General features: G+C 42.5%; 1 protein-coding gene across 4 annotated transcripts in view; it reads left to right on the top strand.

Moving 5' to 3' along the window:
* The window catches only part of LOC137848044 (E3 ubiquitin-protein ligase TRIM36-like), a 30,659-nt gene extending 11,863 nt beyond the window's left edge, over window positions 1-18,796 (top strand). For 2 of the 4 annotated variants that reach the window (XM_068666887.1, XM_068666890.1), the window contains exons 3-10: window positions 4,920-5,263; window positions 9,265-9,411; window positions 10,524-10,619; window positions 11,515-11,768; window positions 12,381-12,505; window positions 12,658-12,951; window positions 13,241-13,538; window positions 15,060-18,796. In XM_068666887.1, coding sequence (XP_068522988.1) covers window positions 4,920-5,263; window positions 9,265-9,411; window positions 10,524-10,619; window positions 11,515-11,768; window positions 12,381-12,505; window positions 12,658-12,951; window positions 13,241-13,538; window positions 15,060-15,414 — 1,913 coding nt within the window. In that variant the 3' untranslated portion in view covers window positions 15,415-18,796. The remainder of the gene's footprint in view (window positions 1-4,919; window positions 5,264-9,264; window positions 9,412-10,523; window positions 10,620-11,514; window positions 11,769-12,380; window positions 12,506-12,657; window positions 12,952-13,240; window positions 13,539-15,059) is intronic. The other 2 variants (XM_068666889.1, XM_068666888.1) reach the window with 2 other exon arrangements.
* Window positions 18,797-19,842: the final 1,046 nt, after the last annotated feature.

The following is a 19,842-nucleotide window of genomic DNA, read 5'->3' as shown; positions in this document are numbered from 1 at the left end:
TTTTTCACATAAGAAATCCTTACTACCTTCATGAGGAGTACAATCTATTAAAAATGATTTTGGCATTTAAATGCTTGAGTGCCAGAAAGAACTGGTCCACGTTCTGTGGTTTTTGTGCACACACAACTTGCATTTACAAGTACAGTTTATCTTAAAAAGGCCACAACTCGTAGTTGAAATGGAGTGTGTGTTCTTAAAATCTAATGTGCTGGTTAAAAAAAACAACCTGTGTTGTATATAAAATAATTTTGACAAAAAATTGCTGTATACGAAATGAAAATGAAGGGTATTACTGCTAATCTGTCGTAATGTTAGTGTAATTAAAATGTTGGTGTAGTTAGAATAAAGCATGTGATGTGGTTATGTTGACACTTGTGCAGAATTGATGGGTGATGCAGAAATTGAATGTTTGAAATAGATCTTTTTTCCTCTGCCGTCTCTTCTTTCTCCCTGTTTCTTTTCTGCCTAAATGCTACAGCTGTGTCGTCGTTCTAGGAAATCAAACACTCTTTCATTTCAGCCCTGCAGTGTTTTATCAGCTCCAGGAGGGAAAACAGTTGATGCTCTTCATTTAAGCCATTGTAAACCAATGGTATATCTCTTTTTTTTTTTTTTTTTTTTTCCCCAATTTCTTAACAGCTTTCTGTTCATTGTTCGCAGCCTCACAGAGGAGGTCTTTTGGGTGGAGAGGTAGAAATGCTTCACTTCTTGTATTGGCTCTAGATAGTTTAGTGTTTAACTCTAGAGTTAAATATTGTTGGTTAGCATATAGCTTTCTGTCAGTGGTCAAGTCCACAAAATGGCTTTTGCAGTGAGCAAAGGTAAAGCAACAGACTTCTATTAGGAAAGCTTTTCATTCTGTTTAGCGCTGACTTAAAGGTCAACTGGACTGAAACTCAATTAAGGGTTGGTTTTTTCGTGTGTGTATGCATGGCTAAACATACTTTGATAGGCGCAAGTAACAAAGGTTCTCTCTTCCCCTTAAAACAAAAATGCAGCAGCCAATGCCTATAATTTTTAATTTTCAGGACTTTACACACTCAAGTTTCAGTGTCTTTCTAGTAGTGAAGTGTACTTATTTTATTGATTGTTAACTATTAAGAGGTCATGGTTTTCTGTCACTTCTAAGTGGAAGGTAAAACCAGTTTTTCACTGTATCTGAGCTCTCTTTAATTGCCTCTGATAAAGAAGCAGACTGAAATTTACACCTTGTTAATCCGAGTAGGTAGTTCTGGATCTGGCAATTCAGTACAAGGCCTGAATGCATGAGGAAAACTAAGTATTTCAAACTGATACCCTTGTAGTGTTTGGTGTGCTTAGTGACACAGTCAGGTTGAGGGAATAGCCAGTGTCTCTTGGTTTGAAATATATCTAGTTACTGAAATTGAGCTAGTCTGAGCATCTCAGCCACTGTTTGGGCTTACTATCGTAAATATTTCTTCTTTGGTGTAAAAAAAAAAAAAAAAAAAAAAAAGCTTCATGTTACCATAATATTGGCAGACACATGAGCAATTGTTAAAGGTACTGTGTCCTTTGAGAAAGGAATGAGCAGAACTAAACACAAATCCAAATTTCATACTTAGTGTGAACAGCAACAGGGCTAGTAGGACGTGGGCATTCGTTTGCCTCAGGTGAAGACTGGAAGTGTCATAAACCAAAGGTAACACAGGACACAGTTCTCAGAAAGCTGTCCGAAATTACCTTTTTTTTGGAGAAAGCACCATGGATATGGGGAAGATTAAAGTATTGGAAAATGATGCTTTGCAGCTGTTGACTTAGTATCTTTTTTTTTTTTTTTTTAACTTTTTCCTAAGCATCCATCCAAAAGCATTGATTGAGTTTGGGGTGGCCATAGACATCTACATTTTTAAAAAGTTTTATGAAAAATCCAGTTGACTTTTAAAATATTCCTTTTTTTTTTTTTTTTTTTTTTTTAACTCACACATTTAGCTTTCATGTCTTCCATTATCATGAAATGCTGGTGATACTGTTCACTTGGAAAACACAATTTTATCGTTAAGATGTCTTATCCCTTTGCAAACCCTGAGGTTCAGGTTGGGCTTCTCTGCCTTTGAAGTGTTGGCACCTCTGCTCGGTAAGAGGAAGTTTAAGCGTAAGGCATATGCAAGGCTGCTCTTTGACTCGAGTCTTCATATTCTAGTATTTGTGGGTTTGGAGTCTAAGTCTGAGCACATGCTGTGCTTATTTTTTAGGTTGCTCATAGAGTTACTCATTGCAAGTGAAGTGGTTTGTTGACAAACCACAACGGGAGGTTTCTTGTGGTGCTTCCTAATACTTGTACAAAATACATACTTGTTGGAAACTGGATTGGCAAAATGTAAAAGACAATATGGGATGGATCTGCGTTTCTCTGAGCCACACATCTTGAGTACAAAACTCCAGTTTCTTGCTGTGTGAAGTGCTTGCAGCTCAGTTTTAGGAAACTGAATGCAAGGCAGATAGGAGGGGTGTGCTCCAAGTAATTTATCACTTCATCATCACTTTCTTTTTAAAATACAAGCATGTGAACCTCGTATGCTTGGAGAAAGCAGGCTACCTCATGCTGCATGTTAGCATTAACACTTGTTGGAGGCAAAAAAAAAAAAAAAAGAAGGATGTTTCCCTACTTTGAACTGCAGAAGTGGCTGGGCACGCAGGAGAGCCAAGGAAGCACGCTGTCAGGTTTTAGAGCAGGAAGCAGCAAAACTGGCTCTCAGAGAGCAGTAAGTGAAAAGGGATGAGACATCTTAAGACTTGTGTGGGGCTTCCCTGTGAAGAAGAGTGTCACCAGCTGCTGCCAAGCATGGCTCGTGATGACAGTCCAGTTTTGTCCAACGACTGGCAGAATGAAAGGCCTCAATTGGACTGCAGATGATCTCACCTTTGCATTGACAAACACCAGTCCCATGCGTGAGCCGCCTGGGCAAGGCTTCCAAAGCATGCTCCTGGATAAGAATTTCAGATTGTATTCTTAAACTTGACCACTGCACCATGTTGTTTTTTTTTTTTGTTTGTTTGTTTGTTTTTCCCTTGTTTTCTTGCTTTGTCATTGCTTGCTCTCTGCTGTAGTGAACTGCTTGTAGGCAGTCCCTGTACATACAACACTGTGCCATTATTTTCTTAGCTTCAGCAAACGTAAGTGCTCTGAATCCCTTTCTATAGCGATTGACTGCATGGCACTGCATGCAAAATCATCCTTTTGTTGAGGCCATTGTACAAGTCTGTGTAGAAGATCTCTCTGCGTTTCTGTGCACAGTGCTCGCTTGGAGCATACGTTCAAGATCCAGTTTGTGTTTCACTGCTGTTCTGTGCATTGCATGTGTGTGTTGCTGTGTGTGCCAAGTTACAGGTATTGCAGGACATGCAGTTTGGGTAATTAATTCACAGCAAGTAAGTACCAGAAAAAAAACAAAAAAACTTAAACCCACCAGTCCTCTGCTTCCCTTAGCCAGAGAGTTGTGCATGGTGACTTGGGTCATGTGTATGGTGTCCTGTAGACGTGATCGGGTGGTTCTGCTCAGAACCTGCAGGAAGGTGTGGGACCAGCTGAGGTGTGAGACTGCCAGCTTGTGCGCTCTTATTCATGCTTCTGGATGTGGTTTCTAAGCTGACGATCACACATAACTATCACGGGGCACATTTCAAAGGCGTTCAAAGGAGCTAGTTCCTTGTGGGAGCGTTGTTGGGTTTTGTGCGTGTTGGTTTTCTTTTTTCTTATTAGAGAGACTTGAAAGGGCACGATAGGAAAGGGAGTTGTGAAGTGCTGGGTGAAGCAGCGGCAGAAGAGCAGTGCAAAGCAAGTGTCTTTTTGTCTGGTGTCAAAGGATGCTTCAAAAAGAAATAAGGCATCAACATTTCTGAAGGGAAGGTAATGACTAAGTTTAGATAAGAACAAATTTCCCTTCCTGAAGAAGAACCCATTTCAAGACTAAGAATTCAGGTTTGTCCCCTCCATTCATGAACTTGTTAGTTACAGCAGCATGCACTCCTCTCAAAGGGATTTAAAAACCGTGGTCCAGCTGCAGAGGATGATTTTTTTGCTTCTTTACAAGGGGAAGCAGAGAAGGTACACATTAGGCCTATGTGCTGGCTTAGCCTGTTTCAGAAATCCTTAAGTGACTGCTTTGTGATCGTCGTTCCCCTTGGGTTCAGGTAGCTTGAAGAGCATTGTGCTTGCTGTAAACAGCTTTCAGGTCTGCGTGAGGCTCCAGAGGCTCTTTTCGGCTTGCAGCTTGACTCAAGCCTTCAGTCGCTTTATTTGAGAGAGGAGGAGAAAATTGTCTGTAGTTATCTGTCCGTAGTTATGGTTCCCTAATTCAGGGTGGAGGAAACTCTCCAACTTCTTCATCTCAGTGTCTCCCTTGGTATTTGGGGCTTATTTAGCAGTCCTCCTTTATCTTGGCCTTTCATCCAGGGAAGGGCTAGTCCCTGTGCTGTGTGTAGCTAACATAGATGTTCCTTAGGTTTGGGAAGGCATGGATTTATTGCTGTGCAAAGCCTCTGGCCGGTCAAGGCCACAAGCTGAGGCAGTCCCCTCCACCAAGGATGAGCTCTGAGCAGGAAAGGACCTGTCTGCACTCGTGCCTGGCAGTGCAGTGCTTGCTCTGAAGAAGAAGGTGTCACTGTTCTGGCATTGCAAGAAACAAAGCTGCAGGAAGCAGAAGGCAGAATTGGAACAGTTAAATCTGCCTGCACGTAGGAGTAAGTTTTAGAGCAGTTCATAGCGTCCCCTGGACTCAAACGTGACAGCACCTTCTCATGGCAAGCTTACTCTCTTTGGCTTGGCAGAGTGTGTATGAGTTGGTATTGATCGTACTGGTCTGGATGATGTGCTACCGTAGTTTGGAATTGGTTCGTAAGCTCCCGCGCTTCCACCTTTAAAACCTAAAACTCTTCTGTTTGTGCTCCTTCTAAATCAGGATTTGCTGTCTACACAGGCAGAAAGCGCAATTCACTGACTCCTAGAACAACTCTGTTCCCTTGTCCTGGCTGTCAGCACGATATTGACCTTGGAGAACGTGGCATCAATGGCTTGTTTCGCAATTTAACGTTGGAAACCATTGTGGAAAGGCACAGGCAGGCAGCCAGGGCAGCCATAGCTATCATGTGTGACTTCTGCAAACCTCCGCCTCAAGAATCCACCAAGAGCTGCATGGACTGCAGCGCAAGCTATTGCAACGAGTGTTTCAAAGTACACCACCCCTGGGGAACCCTCAAAGCCCAGCACGAGTATGTCGGACCAACCACCAATTTCAGACCCAAGGTGAGTACACTGTACCTTTTGGAATTTGGATTACTGTGTTCAGGTATTGCTTCTGACGTGTTTGTGCTGCGGCAGGGCCTTTCAAGGACCAGCGTTGCTTTATTGAGTCCTGCGGTCATTTCTGGAGGGAATCGTAAGCTTTTGTTTTTTTAAAGTAGTTGCTGTTGAAACATACATTGAGAACACACTTAAAGACAATCCTTAAGGGTTTGGAATTTTATTTTTTTTTACTTTGGTAATGGATTGTGTTAATTGTCATTAGAGATGCTTTTTGTGCCTTTTTTTTTTTTTTTTTTTCCAAGACTTAATGATGTTGAATATCTAGAATTGCACTAAGGGAGCCGACCAGGAGAGGTGCCCCCTGGATTTGTTGCTTGTGAACGGAGAGGTCTTGTGGGTGAAGTAGTGATTGGTCACATCTTGGCCGCAGCCACCGTGAAGTAGCTGAGCTTCAAGGCTTTGGTGACAGGAGAAAAACTGCCACCAAAACTTCAGTCCTGGGTGTGGGGAGAGCAGACTTGCGACTGCTCAGGGGACGAGTTGGTAAGGTCCCTTGGGAGCTGCTTTTGAAGGCGCTGGGGTCCATCAGTGCTGGTCACTTTTTAAGTACCACCTGTTCAGAGTGCAGGAGCAGGTTGGGCACCTCACAGATGGGGATGCCAGTAAAACAGGGATGTTTAATGCTTTCTTCCCATTCTTTTTAACACCGAAGATGGGCCCTGGGACCTCAGGAGCCTTAATTCAGAGGAGCGTGACTGTGAGAATGACAGACTCCCAGCTGGCTCTGAGCTTGTGTGGGATTTGGTGCATCAGGCACAGCACTGCCGGCTGGTCAAGGGAAGGGATAGTCCTGCTCTGCTCTGTGCTGGTGTGGCCTCACCTTCAGTGCAGTTTTGGGCATCCCACTATAAGGGTGTAAAACTATCAGAGAGTGCCCTAACGAGGGCAGCAAAGATGGTGAAGGGTATACCAGGTATGTGAGGAGTGTCCGAGGTCCTTTTGGATATTTTGAGCCTGAACTTGATCCAACACAAACATCTTTTTCTGGCCTTCCTTCTTGCATCTAGCAGTGGCTCAGGATGGGAGTTCAGGTCTCAGTTGAAATTACACCGTGCAATTCTCTAGCTATAGTAAAAGAGACTGATGTAATGGCAAAATTTCTACTTCACACACTGCTGCTGCGTTCAGACAAAACAGAGTGCCTGCAAATTGATGTTGTTTCTCCTGCAAAGTGTGATGCAGAACAAGGCTGTGCCCTGGTGGATTTGAGTTGCGTGATAAGAGGAATTGCCACGTCTGCCATCCCTCTGGCAAAAGACCACAGCAGACCTTGGTGTCCCAGCATTTGCTGCATACCTGTGGCTGGTGACGAGGAGAGTGCAGTGGGCTGATTTTCATGGATTTCCTGGTGGCAGTGGTGCTCAGGGCTAGCACTTGCTGGAGCAGACCAGCTGTGCTCACAGCTTGCTGGGTCTTGGTCCCATGCAGGTGGTGTCGTGGTGCATAGCTCTACTTGTACATTTTGGGGCAGGACATAGGGGCAAGGGCAATTAAAAGCGGCCCCAGTAATGAGCTAGTTTCTAGCATAGAGCTCCAGTCCCTAATTTAGAAGGGATGTAGCATAAGGAGAGGCATTTAAGATGAAGCTAACATACCTTTACTCCAGGCAAACATTCCAGGTGCTCCCAGGGTCTGTCCTGAGGGGGGAAGGATTGCGTGGCCCCCGAGCAGGCTGACCCTGGTGGTGAGGAGAGTAGGGTCTGACGCACAGTGTGCATTGGTCCAGGTGCCCCTTGAGTCCCTGAAGGTCCCACCGTGTTCAGGGAGTGTTGATTCACTTCATTAAATCTGATGTGGGTGGTGTAAGAAGCTCTTTACTGGTGCTCTGTCTTCTGAGGCTGGAAGGATTTGCGACTCAAGAAGTAGTGAGCTCGGAGATGATGGATATCTGGAATGGTGCAGTTCTTTCTAGCATACCCGTTCCAGTTAACAGCAAGCCTGTGCTTGAAATGCTTTGAAATGGGCTAGAAGGTGGCTAATTTTGTGAAACGCCACTTTACTGGGTAAAAGTGAAACTTGAAAATTAGGAGTTTGTGTGCTATCTTCCACCCGTTGATGTGAAATGCTGTACCACACCTAAACTTTGCTTCTGTGGTATCTCAGCCCTCACTGCAGCAGTATTTCTACTTAAAAATGCCAAAGCCATCTGATGGTCTCTGTGTACTCCTGCAGGTACCACATGTTGTTAAACTACATCTAGATTAAAACTAGGTTTAAAAATCAGTAGCTGAATTCTGTTGAAGGAGGGCAAAAGGGGGAGAAATAGATTTGATATCCATGGCCTTGATAAATCACAGAAACGCTTGATGTAGCTCTTTAAAATTATGGGTGGAAACAGAAGCATTTTTAAAAAAATAAAATTGTAGATACAAAAGTACATTTATGTGGTGTAAAAATGAATGTCCTAGCAGCAGCAAATTAACTTTACTTTTTTTGAGGAGTGTTTGATTTTAGTCTAAGGAAAGTGCATTTTTTGTTACAGTCCATTGTCAAGACCAGAACTCAGTACGTGGAGTGTTTTTTAGTCTCCTAAGCAGTGTTCCCAGTCATAACTTAAAACTAGATCGCAGAGCAAATTGCAACACTGGGGGCGTGAGGGGATCATCTACCTCTTCTACCTCTTACAGCTTGCAGGCTGTAAGCTAGATTTACCCAGGAGGTGAATAAAAATGTGTGGTTCCTGTTGAGCGTGGCTGGACGCTGCTGTGGAAAAAGGACTTCCATGGACTGAGATGAATGCAGTTCCTTAGAGATAACCTGCTGGCACAGTTGATTTTTCCCAACAGTTTCCTTTTTTTTTTTTTTTTAAATTAACTAAACAATGAGATAGATGCCTTATCATGTGTGGGATGGCTTATTGTGTTCTGCTTAATGAAGCCTGATGAACCAAGGTGCTAGTGAGACTGGTGTCTCTGGCTTCTGCCCCGTAGTCTCGGATAACATTTGGGGTTTGAGAGTTGGTTTCACGGATGGTCTGTGGTTTAGTTTAGTGTGCCCAGGTTTGTGCCACTGGCAATTTTTTTCCCCTCCCTTGTTTTTTTTTTTTTTGTGTTAAAATTAAGAGATGATATTTTTAGTGGCTCAGCTGCTGGCCATGATGTCTTGTCCTTTCTGTTCCTGTGACCCAGATGTTGTCTTGCAGTGCTTTGGAATGAGGCAAAAGGATTTTCTTAATCTTTTCCCCCCTTTTAGGTGTGTGTATCTGTTGTTTGAGCTTGGAGTTGAGTTGCACTTCCCCTCCCCTCGCTGAGTAGTTATTCCAACATACATGTTCAGTTTTTGAAAGATGATTTCGCGAGCACCAGATTTTTCAGGCTACTGCTAAAGCTGATACGTGGAGTGGAACTTGGCACGAACAGCCTGTAATTGGAGTCAGAAAAAATAAATGAAACACTGGAGCCTTTTGTCTTTAAACAGACAGGGACTGGTGGCGGAGGTTGTATTTCACTCGTTGCTCCAAGACCAGTGGCCGTGTGGCTGAGCCGAGTCTAGTTTAGATGTAAATCATCACAGTCTTAGAGCAACTCTTTGCTTTAAGAAAGGGATCACGTCAGTTTCAAGACAGAACTGAGGTGCTGACCTGGACACGGTTAAATTTGAGAGGGTGGGGTGTGTTGTATATTGCATTTAAAGCCCTGAATGTGAGTACAGGGAGCTTAAGGCATGCAAACCACTTCAGGGATTAGCAAGAGGATTAATTGCAGTATGGAGGCTATGGGATGTGTACATCGTCATTGCTACATATTTACCTACTGTAGACCTCACTGAAACTGCGTTTCATCTCCTGGATGAACAAATATAAAAAGACAGCAGCTAAAGTGAACATAAAAAATAAAAATCCATTGTGGCAGTCAGATGCTGTGGGATTGCTGTTTGTTTTAATGCTTTGCTTTTGGAAACACACCTTCATTCTTTGCTTTCTATTTTTTTTTTTTTTTCAGATTTTGATGTGCCCAGAACATGAAATGGAAAGAGTAAACATGTACTGTGAAATCTGCAGAAGGCCTGTCTGTCATCTTTGTAAACTGGGTGGATCTCACGCAAACCACAGGGTAACAACGATGAGCACTGCCTATAAAACACTGAAGGTAAAAGTAAATGTTGTTTGACCCAGCCTTAAGAATGGGAAGAGCACTGAGCTTCTGTTGTGAGGACAAACTGCCTCTGGCAGGGAGCCTGGACGTGTGCTTGGGGGACACTGAGCTAGTCGTGAGGCATGCTGTTGTGCAACGTCTGTTAATGTGCCTATTAACATGACATGGCACATGCCTGAGAAAGCAATTGTATATTCTATGGTGGCTGAAGCATAAACCACTTCAAAGGGCCTCCACCTTAATTTAGCCATCTGTGCAGCAGCGCTGACCCTTTCAGAGAGTTTAAGATGTTAGTGCTTTACAGCCTAGCTCATGCCACTCAGTGTTTTCAGGTTGGTTTCCTTGTGTGTTGGGTGAGCTGACACCTTAAAGGCAGCCTGGTAAAATATGAAACTGAAGTATCTGTTGGGACATGGTGTGTTTCTGAAGCTGTATAGCTATTGATTCCCTAAGCCTAGTACAACAAGAAAGACGTGCAAGCAATATCTTGTTATTAGCGAATGCTTTCAGCTACCTTCTCTTCTTCCTTTTCTTTTTCCCCTTGTTCACAAAAAAGAAAGTGGAAGAAACAAAAAAGAAAGTGGAAGAAAGGATGAGAGAGGACAGAGGGGAAAGAAAAGGAAGAGAGAGGATGGAGTTGGGGGGAGACCAAACCTTCCTGCCTTCTGCACTTTGGCCTCCTTGCCTGTTTGCAGGGCTGCTCCTGTACTGATTAGAACTCTTTCAAATGGGGAAGTGCATAAGATAGTGCTCCATACCTCTAAATTCTCTAGCAAATGTTATGAAAAATGAATCAATAGCAAGGCTTTTTTGTAAGTTGTAGTAATGTCCTTCAGGCTCCTGAAGTTTGGGAAGGAGTGAGCCAACTTAGGTCACTGTATCTTGCATGTGCTCCCTGTTTTGCTCAGAAAAGTCACCTGGTCTCCCTCCTTGCTCATCCTGATTTATCTAGCAGTGCTCTGCAGTGTTGCCTTCTGTAACTGTTGGCAGGCTGTCAGCCCTGTAACAAGATAAACCGAACGCTTGCAGGGTGACCACCTGTGCTGGTGGTCAGTTTGGGTGGGAAATCCTTTTTGTTCTGCCATTTTGCCATTTTATTTTGACAGGAAAAGCTTTCAAAAGATATAGAGTACCTCATCAGTAAGGAGAGCCAGGTGAAAGCTCACATCTCACAGCTGGGTCTGCTGCTGAAAGAAACAGAGGTAAGAATGATTTGTTGGTTGGTAGGGGATGGTCCTTGAAGGGATGCAGCGGGGACTGGAGCTGTTCCTAGCACAGCTTTTTATTAGCTAACTGAAAATACAAACAATTTCTGTACAGTTTGTGTTAGTCAGTAAAAAACTACGGTAAAAAATTTAGACAACATACGGAGGGAAAGCAAGTTTTAGGTGCTAGTGAAAATGTAATTGAAATAAAGCTTATTTGATGCTTTACCCAAGGAAAGCTGGGTTAAACTTCAAGGTCTGTGTATTAATGGCAGTGCACGATTCCTGCTTTCTATTTCTCTTGAGGATGTTGCAAGAAAGTCAGAATTAAGGACAAAAACTCGCTATAGGAGAGTCAGAGCTGGGGACATTCTCTGCATACAAGCTGCACAACTCTGTGACAGAAATTGCAGGAGGTCATGTCCCGGCCCATGTCTTAGTGTAGACCATACCTGTGCTTTATAGTTCTTTTTTCGTAGTTGGGGTGGGCCTGCTGCTGTAAGGGCATACGTGGGAAATGGGTGCAGGCTCCTGATGCAAGATGATAAGGGAAGATGGAAGAGCACCAGCCTCTTGGGCAAGAAGACTTCAGAGGCTGACCTGCTTTTATAGTGCTTTTCCATGAGCTGTTTAGGCAGAGGAATGTCCTGCATAATTCAAGGCGTAATCAGAGGAATATTTTTCTCCCCTTCGTTGGCTGTGTTAAGATGATAAACGCTCACTAGTTTGGGTGCACTGTTGCTTGCATTTTCAGTGCTTAACAGAGCTCTTAAGTCTTGTCACTCAAACAGATGACTAGATTGCTGTGATAGCTTGAGAAACCTTAGGTATGTTTCTATACAAAGCCACGGTCCTGTGGAATCAGTCTGAAATGTATTTTGTTCCCTCCTAGTGCAACGGGGAAAGAGCTAAAGAAGAGGCATCTCAGAGTTTTGAGAAGTTAATTCATGTTCTGGAGGAGAAGAAATCTGCAGCTCTTCGGGCAATTGAAGCATCTAAGAATTTAAGACTGGACAAATTGAGAACCCAGGCAGAAGAATATCAAGGTCTCCTGGAAAATAATGGCCTCGTTGGATATGCTCAAGAAGTACTTAAAGAAACAGATCAGTCCTGTTTTGTTCAAACAGCAAAACAACTTCATGTCAGGTACCTCAATTATCTCCTGGTTTAGATGCACGTTCTGTTGTAGGATGCCTGGTCAAACATTCTCTTGACACCTGCTAGCAAGGTTCTGAGTGCAGTACCTTGTATTGCAGAGCCCTGTGACCAGTCCAGGTACAGCTCAGAAGAAATTACCGCGTTACAGTGTGCACTGAATGGGTTTTATCCTTCTGCAACATCCAGCCCTGCTTAGTAAAACTGCAATGGGAAGGTGGTCCGTTCAGCTCACTGACACATTCCTTTGTTCAGTGATTATATCAGTTATTTGCAAGTTAATCAAACAGGTTTCTTCTGGCTTTAAACTTTTGATCTTAGTAGTTGTTCTCCATTAGCACTTCACATCTACTTTGTTCTTCGAACATAATGCCCCAAACAGTCAAAAATACTCTGCCATCTGTTTGTTATCTTCACATGTGTATACAAAAGGCTTTTAAATTTTGAATTTAAATTCTGTCTAGTGAGACAAATTCCTGGGAGACTTCAGTAAGTACATGAAAACAGAACAATTGGAATGCGCTTTTTATTTTATAGCGTTTTTATTTTTAAAAATCCACACAAACTCTTTTCTCTCTTGTGTCTCCACTCGTGTACTTTCAGAATCCAAAAAGCTACTGAATCTCTGAAGAGCTTCAGACCAGCAGCTGAATCTTCTTTTGAAGACTTTGTGGTGGACACTGCCAAGCAAGAACAGATCCTTAGCGACTTGTCCTTCTATTCCAATGGTAAATTACACTCTTTACCTGCGTGTTCCAGATTATTTTTTTTCCTCCACTGTGCTAAGCTGCTGAACAAAGGCTTGTGTGGAAATTCTAAAATAATGTATGTCTAAATATCTAAACTTAAGGAATTTTCTCCTTAATGTTTGGCATTCCAGGTCTGGAAATACCAGAAATCAATGAGGAGCAGAGCAGAATATACAACAAAGCTGTGATTAGTTGGGAGTCCCCTGGGAAGACAGACGCAGCTGATATCTATGTTCTCGAGTATCGTAAGTTTAATAGAGAAGAAGAGAATGTGATGTGGCAGGAGATCGAAGTTTGCAGCAAGAGCAAAGTCATATCTGATCTTGATGACGACAGCAGCTATGCTTTTAGAGTTCGAGGATATAAAGGGTCCATCTGTAGCCCTTGGAGCAAAGAAGTTATTTTGCATACACCTCCCGCTCCAGGTATTGCGTTTTCTTATATCCACAAGGTGCTGAATCTGTAGGTACTAAGAGCTGTTAGGTGATTTCCAGTAGCTCCCAGACTTCTGTTTCATTATTGGTTGCATACATGTGTATAAGCACTGTTAATAAACAGGTTAATTTGCATAGTGAAACTATTAGCATGCATGACATTCCTGGTAGCTTTTAGAAATGAGAATTTCTAATGCTAATGTGTTAGAATGTAGTTTATAAGGGGAGAAGGCCAGAAATACATAACTAACAAGAAATTCTTGGAATACTGTTTTTTCAGTTTTTAGCTTTCTTTTTGATGACAAGTGCGGGTACAACAGTGAACGTCTACTGCTCAACCCAAGAAGAACTGCTGTGGAAAGTAGAGCTGGATTTCCTCTACTGCTAGGAGCTGAACGCATACAGGTTGGATGCTACACAACCCTGGATTACATCATTGGTGACACTGGGATTGCCAAAGGGAAGCACTTCTGGGCCTTTCGTGTGGAAGCCTATTCCTACCTGGTGAAAGTGGGAGTCGTTTCTAGCGCCAAGATACAGAAATTGTTCCATAATACCCATGATGTGACCAGCCCAAGGTAAATTGCAGGCTTGTGCATTATATGTTTTATATAAGGAGATGACTTTTAAAAAAATTATTTTAAAGAGCAAATCTAGTCTCAGTTAATAACCAACATGAACCAAAACAGTGGAAAATAGCTTGAAGCAATATGGTGTGTGCTGGTTGTGCTGTTGCTCTCCCTGCTCCCTGCCATTAGTAGAAAAGTGTTCTAGTTACCCAGGTTCCTTTTGTCTTTCTTTTTTGGAAAGGAGTCAGGTTTGTAGAGATGTCAAGATGTGTTAGTTAAAGCTAAATGGGGGAAAAATCCATCAGTTGCAAGGCTGAAGCAGTGCTTAATTGTCACTAGGCGTAATTCCCTCAGCACGCTGGATTTGGCAGCCATTCAGAGGTGCAACGTTCACCGTGCGTATCTGTGTATCTTCGCTGTAGCTTGCGTCACTCACGATGCATTCCAAGCCACTGGTTTCTCCCAGGCTATACGCTTACATACAGCACTGGGAGTGCTACTGAGCACAAGTCAAAGTACAGAGGGCAAGCCAACACAAAGGTTTCCAGCTCTCAGTTACATCTGTAGTAAGCTTGGATGTATGTAGGAGCTGAAGGCTGGGAGAGTATTGTGTGGGGACTCTAACTTTTAATGTAACAGATGTATTTGCTTTCTCCTATACAACATACAAAAATGCCAGTGTCTCGAGTTGTTTAGTCAGATGGAGCCTTTCTGCAAAGTGAGAAATTCAATCCTGATTTCCGGATTTCCTTTCTTCCTTAGTCACAAGAATATCTGGAAACCTTCAGCTATTGCTCATCCATAAAAATAAATAAATCACCACCAAAAATGCAAATCTACATAGGACTTGTCTGCACAGAAGAATATTGGCTCTTGTGCTTCTCTGGTCTATATCTGGTGACAGAGGCTGGAGGAAAACATGTAGACTGAGAGATCTGGCTACAGATTTCCCCCAGCTACCTGCTGGGACACAGGTGTTCAGGGAAGCCTCCAGGCAGAGTGTGATTTTCTTTAAAACTTAAAATATTAATTGTTGTGTTGTGAAGGCAATAAAGTACGGCAGCAGCATGAAAAACTCACCAGACAACATCAATGTTAAATGTATTTATTGATGTTGTTTAACATAGTGTGAATAAAGTTAAACGTATCCTGCCTGTACTGGCGAGTCATATTTGCTAAATTACTTCCCAAGTTAACTAATTTGCTACACCTGTAGGCTCTTTAATGATTACCTAGCGTAGATACATTCAGATAAATCTGCAACTTAATAGTTCCTTAGTAAAGCCTTCTGTGGTCTCATTCCAATTAGCGTTCAGCTCTTGTTAGGTGTTTCAAGCGGCCCAAGTGAGCACTCCCCTATGAAATGCATCTTCCCTTCCAGCATAGGTGTATTTTTGCCCCGCGAGGTTTTGTTAGTGATCACGGGTTGTTACCTGCCTAACAGAAATGTTTTCTCTAGTTCACAGAGCTGGCAGTGTGAACAAGTGCTGCCCAAGCCTGACAAGCAAATGGTTGTTTTTTCCGTTCCAGGTACGAACAAGACAGTGGCCATGACAGCGGGAGTGAGGATGCCTGCTTTGACTCATCACAGCCTTTCACGCTGGTCACTTTGGGCATGAAGAAGTTCTTCATCCCCAAGGCCGCTGCTGACCCCAAGGACGCAGCGAGCAGAGTCCTCCCCCTGCCCTCGTGCCTGGGGATCTGCCTTGACTGTGACAGCGGCAAGGTGGGTTTCTACGACGCTGGCCGCATGAAATGCCTCTACGAGTGCGAGGTGGACTGCTCGGGCATAATGTACCCAGCGTTTGCCTTAATGGGTAGCGCAGCAATTCACCTTGAGGAAGCCATCGCAACAAAGTACTTGGAGTACCAGGATGACCTGTAGGGTGGTGATCTCCTCCTGTGGCTGTTTTGAGATGGAATATGAGAGCAGAGGTGTCCTACCCTAGTTTTCAGTCCTGATTAATTATATTATACCTAAGTGCTGCACACAAGCCTTTGGGTCATGTTTTTGTGTTTGTTTTTTTTTTGTGCTGTTTTTTTTTTTTTTCCAAGCAAATGATCCAGACACTTCCACCAGTAGGAAATGTTCTTCCAGGAGCTCTCCTGCCTTCCTTATGACCTGTGCAATGCTGATCTCCACAGTCTTTCCTCCCAGGGGGAGGTGGGGAGGAAGCTCAGCTAGCAACCAAAATCACTTGTCGGGGTGAAAATCTGCCTTTTATGTAAATTAAATCCTTACACAGTCAGCTTTGCATTTAATAAAGTCAAAGCTGACAATGTGTGATTGCCATTATTCTTTTAAGAAATCTGCCTGAAGCCTCTGAGGGGTGCAATGGTTTCTGACTAACCAATGAGCACCCTGGAGGTGGTTCTGTGAGCACTCTACAACTCTTGCACAAATACAATACAAAGCAGTGAGAAATGAGAATTGCAGTGGAACATTTAGGCTGTTTTTGGAAGGAGGAGATTACATTAGAAGCTGTATTTCGTATATGTTTAATGTGACTGTAAGCTGAAACTCTAGTTCTGACACCTGTTGTATAGTTGGTGGTATAATGGTAAGTTTCTGTACTCTTCCAGGTTTTTAGTGTAGGCTACATAAAATATATAAAGTGCAATTTGACCTTAAACAGACTTTAGAGTCCAAAATCAGAAGTATTTGCATGTGTGAGTAATAGTAACCTGGTATTTAGGACAAAAGCAAAGACCATGACTAATAACATGCAAACTTTTAAAAATTCAGGTACTTCTGTTAATGTGTTTTTAAGTTAAATTTTTAATCTAGTAATGGCTTGTTTTTAGTAATAACGATAAAAATGCACTGATTAAGTTTTGAGACTCAATTTCTGCCTTAAGGGATGTTTCTGTTCAAATTTCTGTTGTTATGTTTAAAAACTGTATCATGAAGTAGTGCTTGCATCTGTTTGGAAGTAATCTATGTAAACAAAAACCAAACAGTTGAGTAGTTGCACTGTTAATTTGCATTGTGGAAAAATAACATCTAAAGTGAAGGATGTTTCTAATACACACTTGGTGCTTTCTGAATTGGGGATATCACGTCGCATCTCGATGAATGTGTGTGAAGTATGCTTACTAAGTACCTGTATATAGCTGTAGAGCAATGAACTGGGACCTGAAAATCACAGTACACTTAAATGAATGTAAGTCGTAGTGCAAAACCTTAGCTGTGCTTTGCTGTCTGAACTGCTGTGCTGACGAGTCTGCCCCGCTCAGTGTCCTCTCTCCTAAGCCTCCATCCAGTGACCACTGTCAGGAAGAAATGGCAGAAGGGAAAACTGGTGGGAGGTGAGCACGACAGCTCTTTGGGGGCTAGAAAGGCTCAGCAAGGGCAACCTCTTGTGTGTGTCTCACCACAAACGTTTTCTGCCTTATTAATGCCATGTAGGAGCAAATTCTAGAGCTTTTTGCCTGCCGATGAGAGAAGCACTTTGATACCTCAGGCAGCAGTGCTGAAGCAGTGGGTGTCTCGTGGAACTTTCTCCTGAAGGAGAAATGGCAACTTGTCCCTTAGCTGTTACTCTGTAAGTCTTTTCCTTTTGTAATAATTGTCATAGCCTTTCTCTCCTGTTGTACCCATCCCTTTGTGTTTTGTAGCCTGTCTAGTTTCTCACTAAATAGAAGCAATTCTGTCCGTGTGAGCATCCTGCTGCCCTCTCCTTCTCTTGCCTTCTGAGACGGACTCTGTACAGACACTTCTGTGAAGAATGACAGAAGTCCTGGGATTTGCTTCTTTCTGTAGTCCTAAAACTGTATTTGCCTTTTTTTGGCCAATATTAATATTTGGCCAAGTATTAAGCTGATGTGCATGGATTTACTTCTGCAGTGTTTTCCACACAATCCTTATGGTTAGCTGTGAACAAGATGTGCACATGCAGGGCTTCTCCACCTGAGGCACTAGCTTGCATTTAAGGTTGAGTTTCATCTGCCAGCTTACCTAGTCACTTTGTACTGCAAGTACTGCAAGTACCAAGGGTTGATTCTCCAGTCACTTCTAGTCTTGATTGTTTGGAGAAATTTTATAGGACACACAACTGCAGTCCATTTTGTTTGCTTCCTTTTCCAGATCTTGCAACAATTTATATTGTAATGGGACATCAATTCTCTTCCTCTCTGTTAAACATGTACCATTCCTTCCATTTATTAAACCGTAGTTAATTACTCAGCTATTGAAAACCCTTACATTTTAGTATGCTCTGACTCGAAGATCCATGTTCTTGTGAGCTCAGTAAGTCAAACAGACTCAGGAGACAAGATTCTGTTTTCAGTAGCTGTGACTTGTCCCAATGCATAATTGTCATTTTTCCATTTATCTGCCGAATCTAGTATCAATTTAAGGCTACAGATTATAGGATTGGATTTCCCAATCTTGTCCCCAGATCAAATCTCTTTCTACAGACAAATATGTCATTAATTTTTATTATTCTGTTTCAGAAATTGGTCTATATTACAGGTTTTGCGTTAGTTAGCTCTCCACAATTCCACATTTGGATTCTTTGGAAGCATCTGGACCAATATCACCAGGCTTTAGCATTTTGTTACTTCTTGAAAATATTCATAAACTATGCACATCATCTTAGATACATAGAGACTGTCCCTAAGGCTCACTTACTTTAAGAAAAAAAAAAGAAAAAAGTACTGGTTTGAGAATACAGAAGTAAGGGAAGAAGAATTCCGGGTTGTTTTCTGCTGTAGCTTTACCTTACATTCATTTAAGGTGTGCCCTGCTATGCAATTACTTATTTTACTGGACACAGACTGATGCTACTTTTAACATTTATCTGCCTTTTGATATGTCTGTTTGTATTTATCTCATTCTGAGTTTAAAAATTGATAACACTTCTGGTGTTGAATCCTTTGGATGTGTTCATTGCAGTACTACATGGTGCTTGCTCCAGCTTATTAAATAGAAACTTAATGTCAGAGGCAAATGATGTTTTTCCTGTCCAGTGGGAGCGTCACCTTTCAGAAATACAATTCAGTGGTACTTGCCTATACAGATACTTATTTTTCCAAAACAAGTTTCTTCATACAAAACAGCACTTTACGATGTAGACTAAGCTAAGAATGGTGTGATATTGTGTGGATCTTTGTGCAATATAGCTGTTGGTGACTACTGTGTGATTTGCAAAGCTCCATGCAGGTGTGAATATTGTAGACTCTTTTTAAATATCTAAAGCTTTAACAAAAAGGCCTTATTTAAAAATATTCTGAAATGTAAATGTGTTGTCTTTTTCCTTTTTTTTTTTTTTTAAATAAAAGCTGAAAATACAGTAGTTTGGCTGTTCATATTATTATATCCCATCTCTGAAGTACCTCAGCTGAAGTAACGTTTCTGGGAGTAGATGAAAACAAGTGACTTGGGGGAAGAAAGCAGTGCTTGTGGTTTTCAAGTCTGCACCTACACCTACCCGGTACCTCTGTTCTTCAGCTGCTGAAGGAAGGAGTCTAGGTAGGACCAGCTGCCACATCAGGTTCTTGAGGTGTCAATGTGGGTGCCCAAGACTCCCTCTTCAGTCAGTGGAGGGGAGAAGTATCAGGAAAGAAAGGCTGTTCAGCGTGAGCAGCCCAGCCAAGCAACTTCAGTGAGGTTGGGTGGATCCAGCACCGCGCTTGATTTGGTCTGCAATTCTGAAAACTGGTGCCAGTGCTCAAACCTGCATCTCTGAACGTTCATTCAGTGTTTGCACTGTGAGATGTTGCTGATTCCAGGGTGCTGTAAGCTACAGCTTCTGTTGGTTCCTGCCTTTGGGCGTGTGGTGTGTGCAGCTGGAGGCTGTTTGCAGTGAGCGTCTTGTGAGCAATGTTAATGTGGTTAAAACACAGCTACGGTGTGTGTGTCCACGCTTTTTTATGAGAAAAGGGCTCACACTGCTGGGAAAGCAGGAGCACTGAAACAGAAAGGCAATGTGCTGCTGAAAATTCCCAACTTCCTGATACAACAGCCATTCTCAAGTACGTTGTTCAAAGATAAAAATGACAGGTTTGTTTATCTCTTTGAGTAAAACTGACACCATAAAGACTAGAAGGGTGGCTAAGGAAGCTTGAAAAAAGACTCAGGCTGAAGAACATTCTTGGAGGCACATCAGCACATGAATAAGGAGTTTACTGACACTTCCTGAAATGCTTGCCCTGAGGGGCAGGCTAAGGTGTTGAGTGAGTGGTCTTTGGCTCAGCTCTTGCTCAGCGCCAGTTTTCTGAAAGCTTATTTGAAGGTTCAGAGAAACAAACTGCACAACGGCATGAGAGAGAGCTTCAGTTTGCACAGGAGTCTCAAATTAGAAAGAAATGG

The sequence above is a fragment of the Anas acuta genome, chromosome Z (genome assembly GCF_963932015.1).
Source record: "Anas acuta chromosome Z, bAnaAcu1.1, whole genome shotgun sequence".
Lineage (NCBI taxonomy): Eukaryota > Metazoa > Chordata > Aves > Anseriformes > Anatidae > Anas > Anas acuta.
This window is presented reverse-complemented; position numbering and strand designations above follow the sequence as displayed.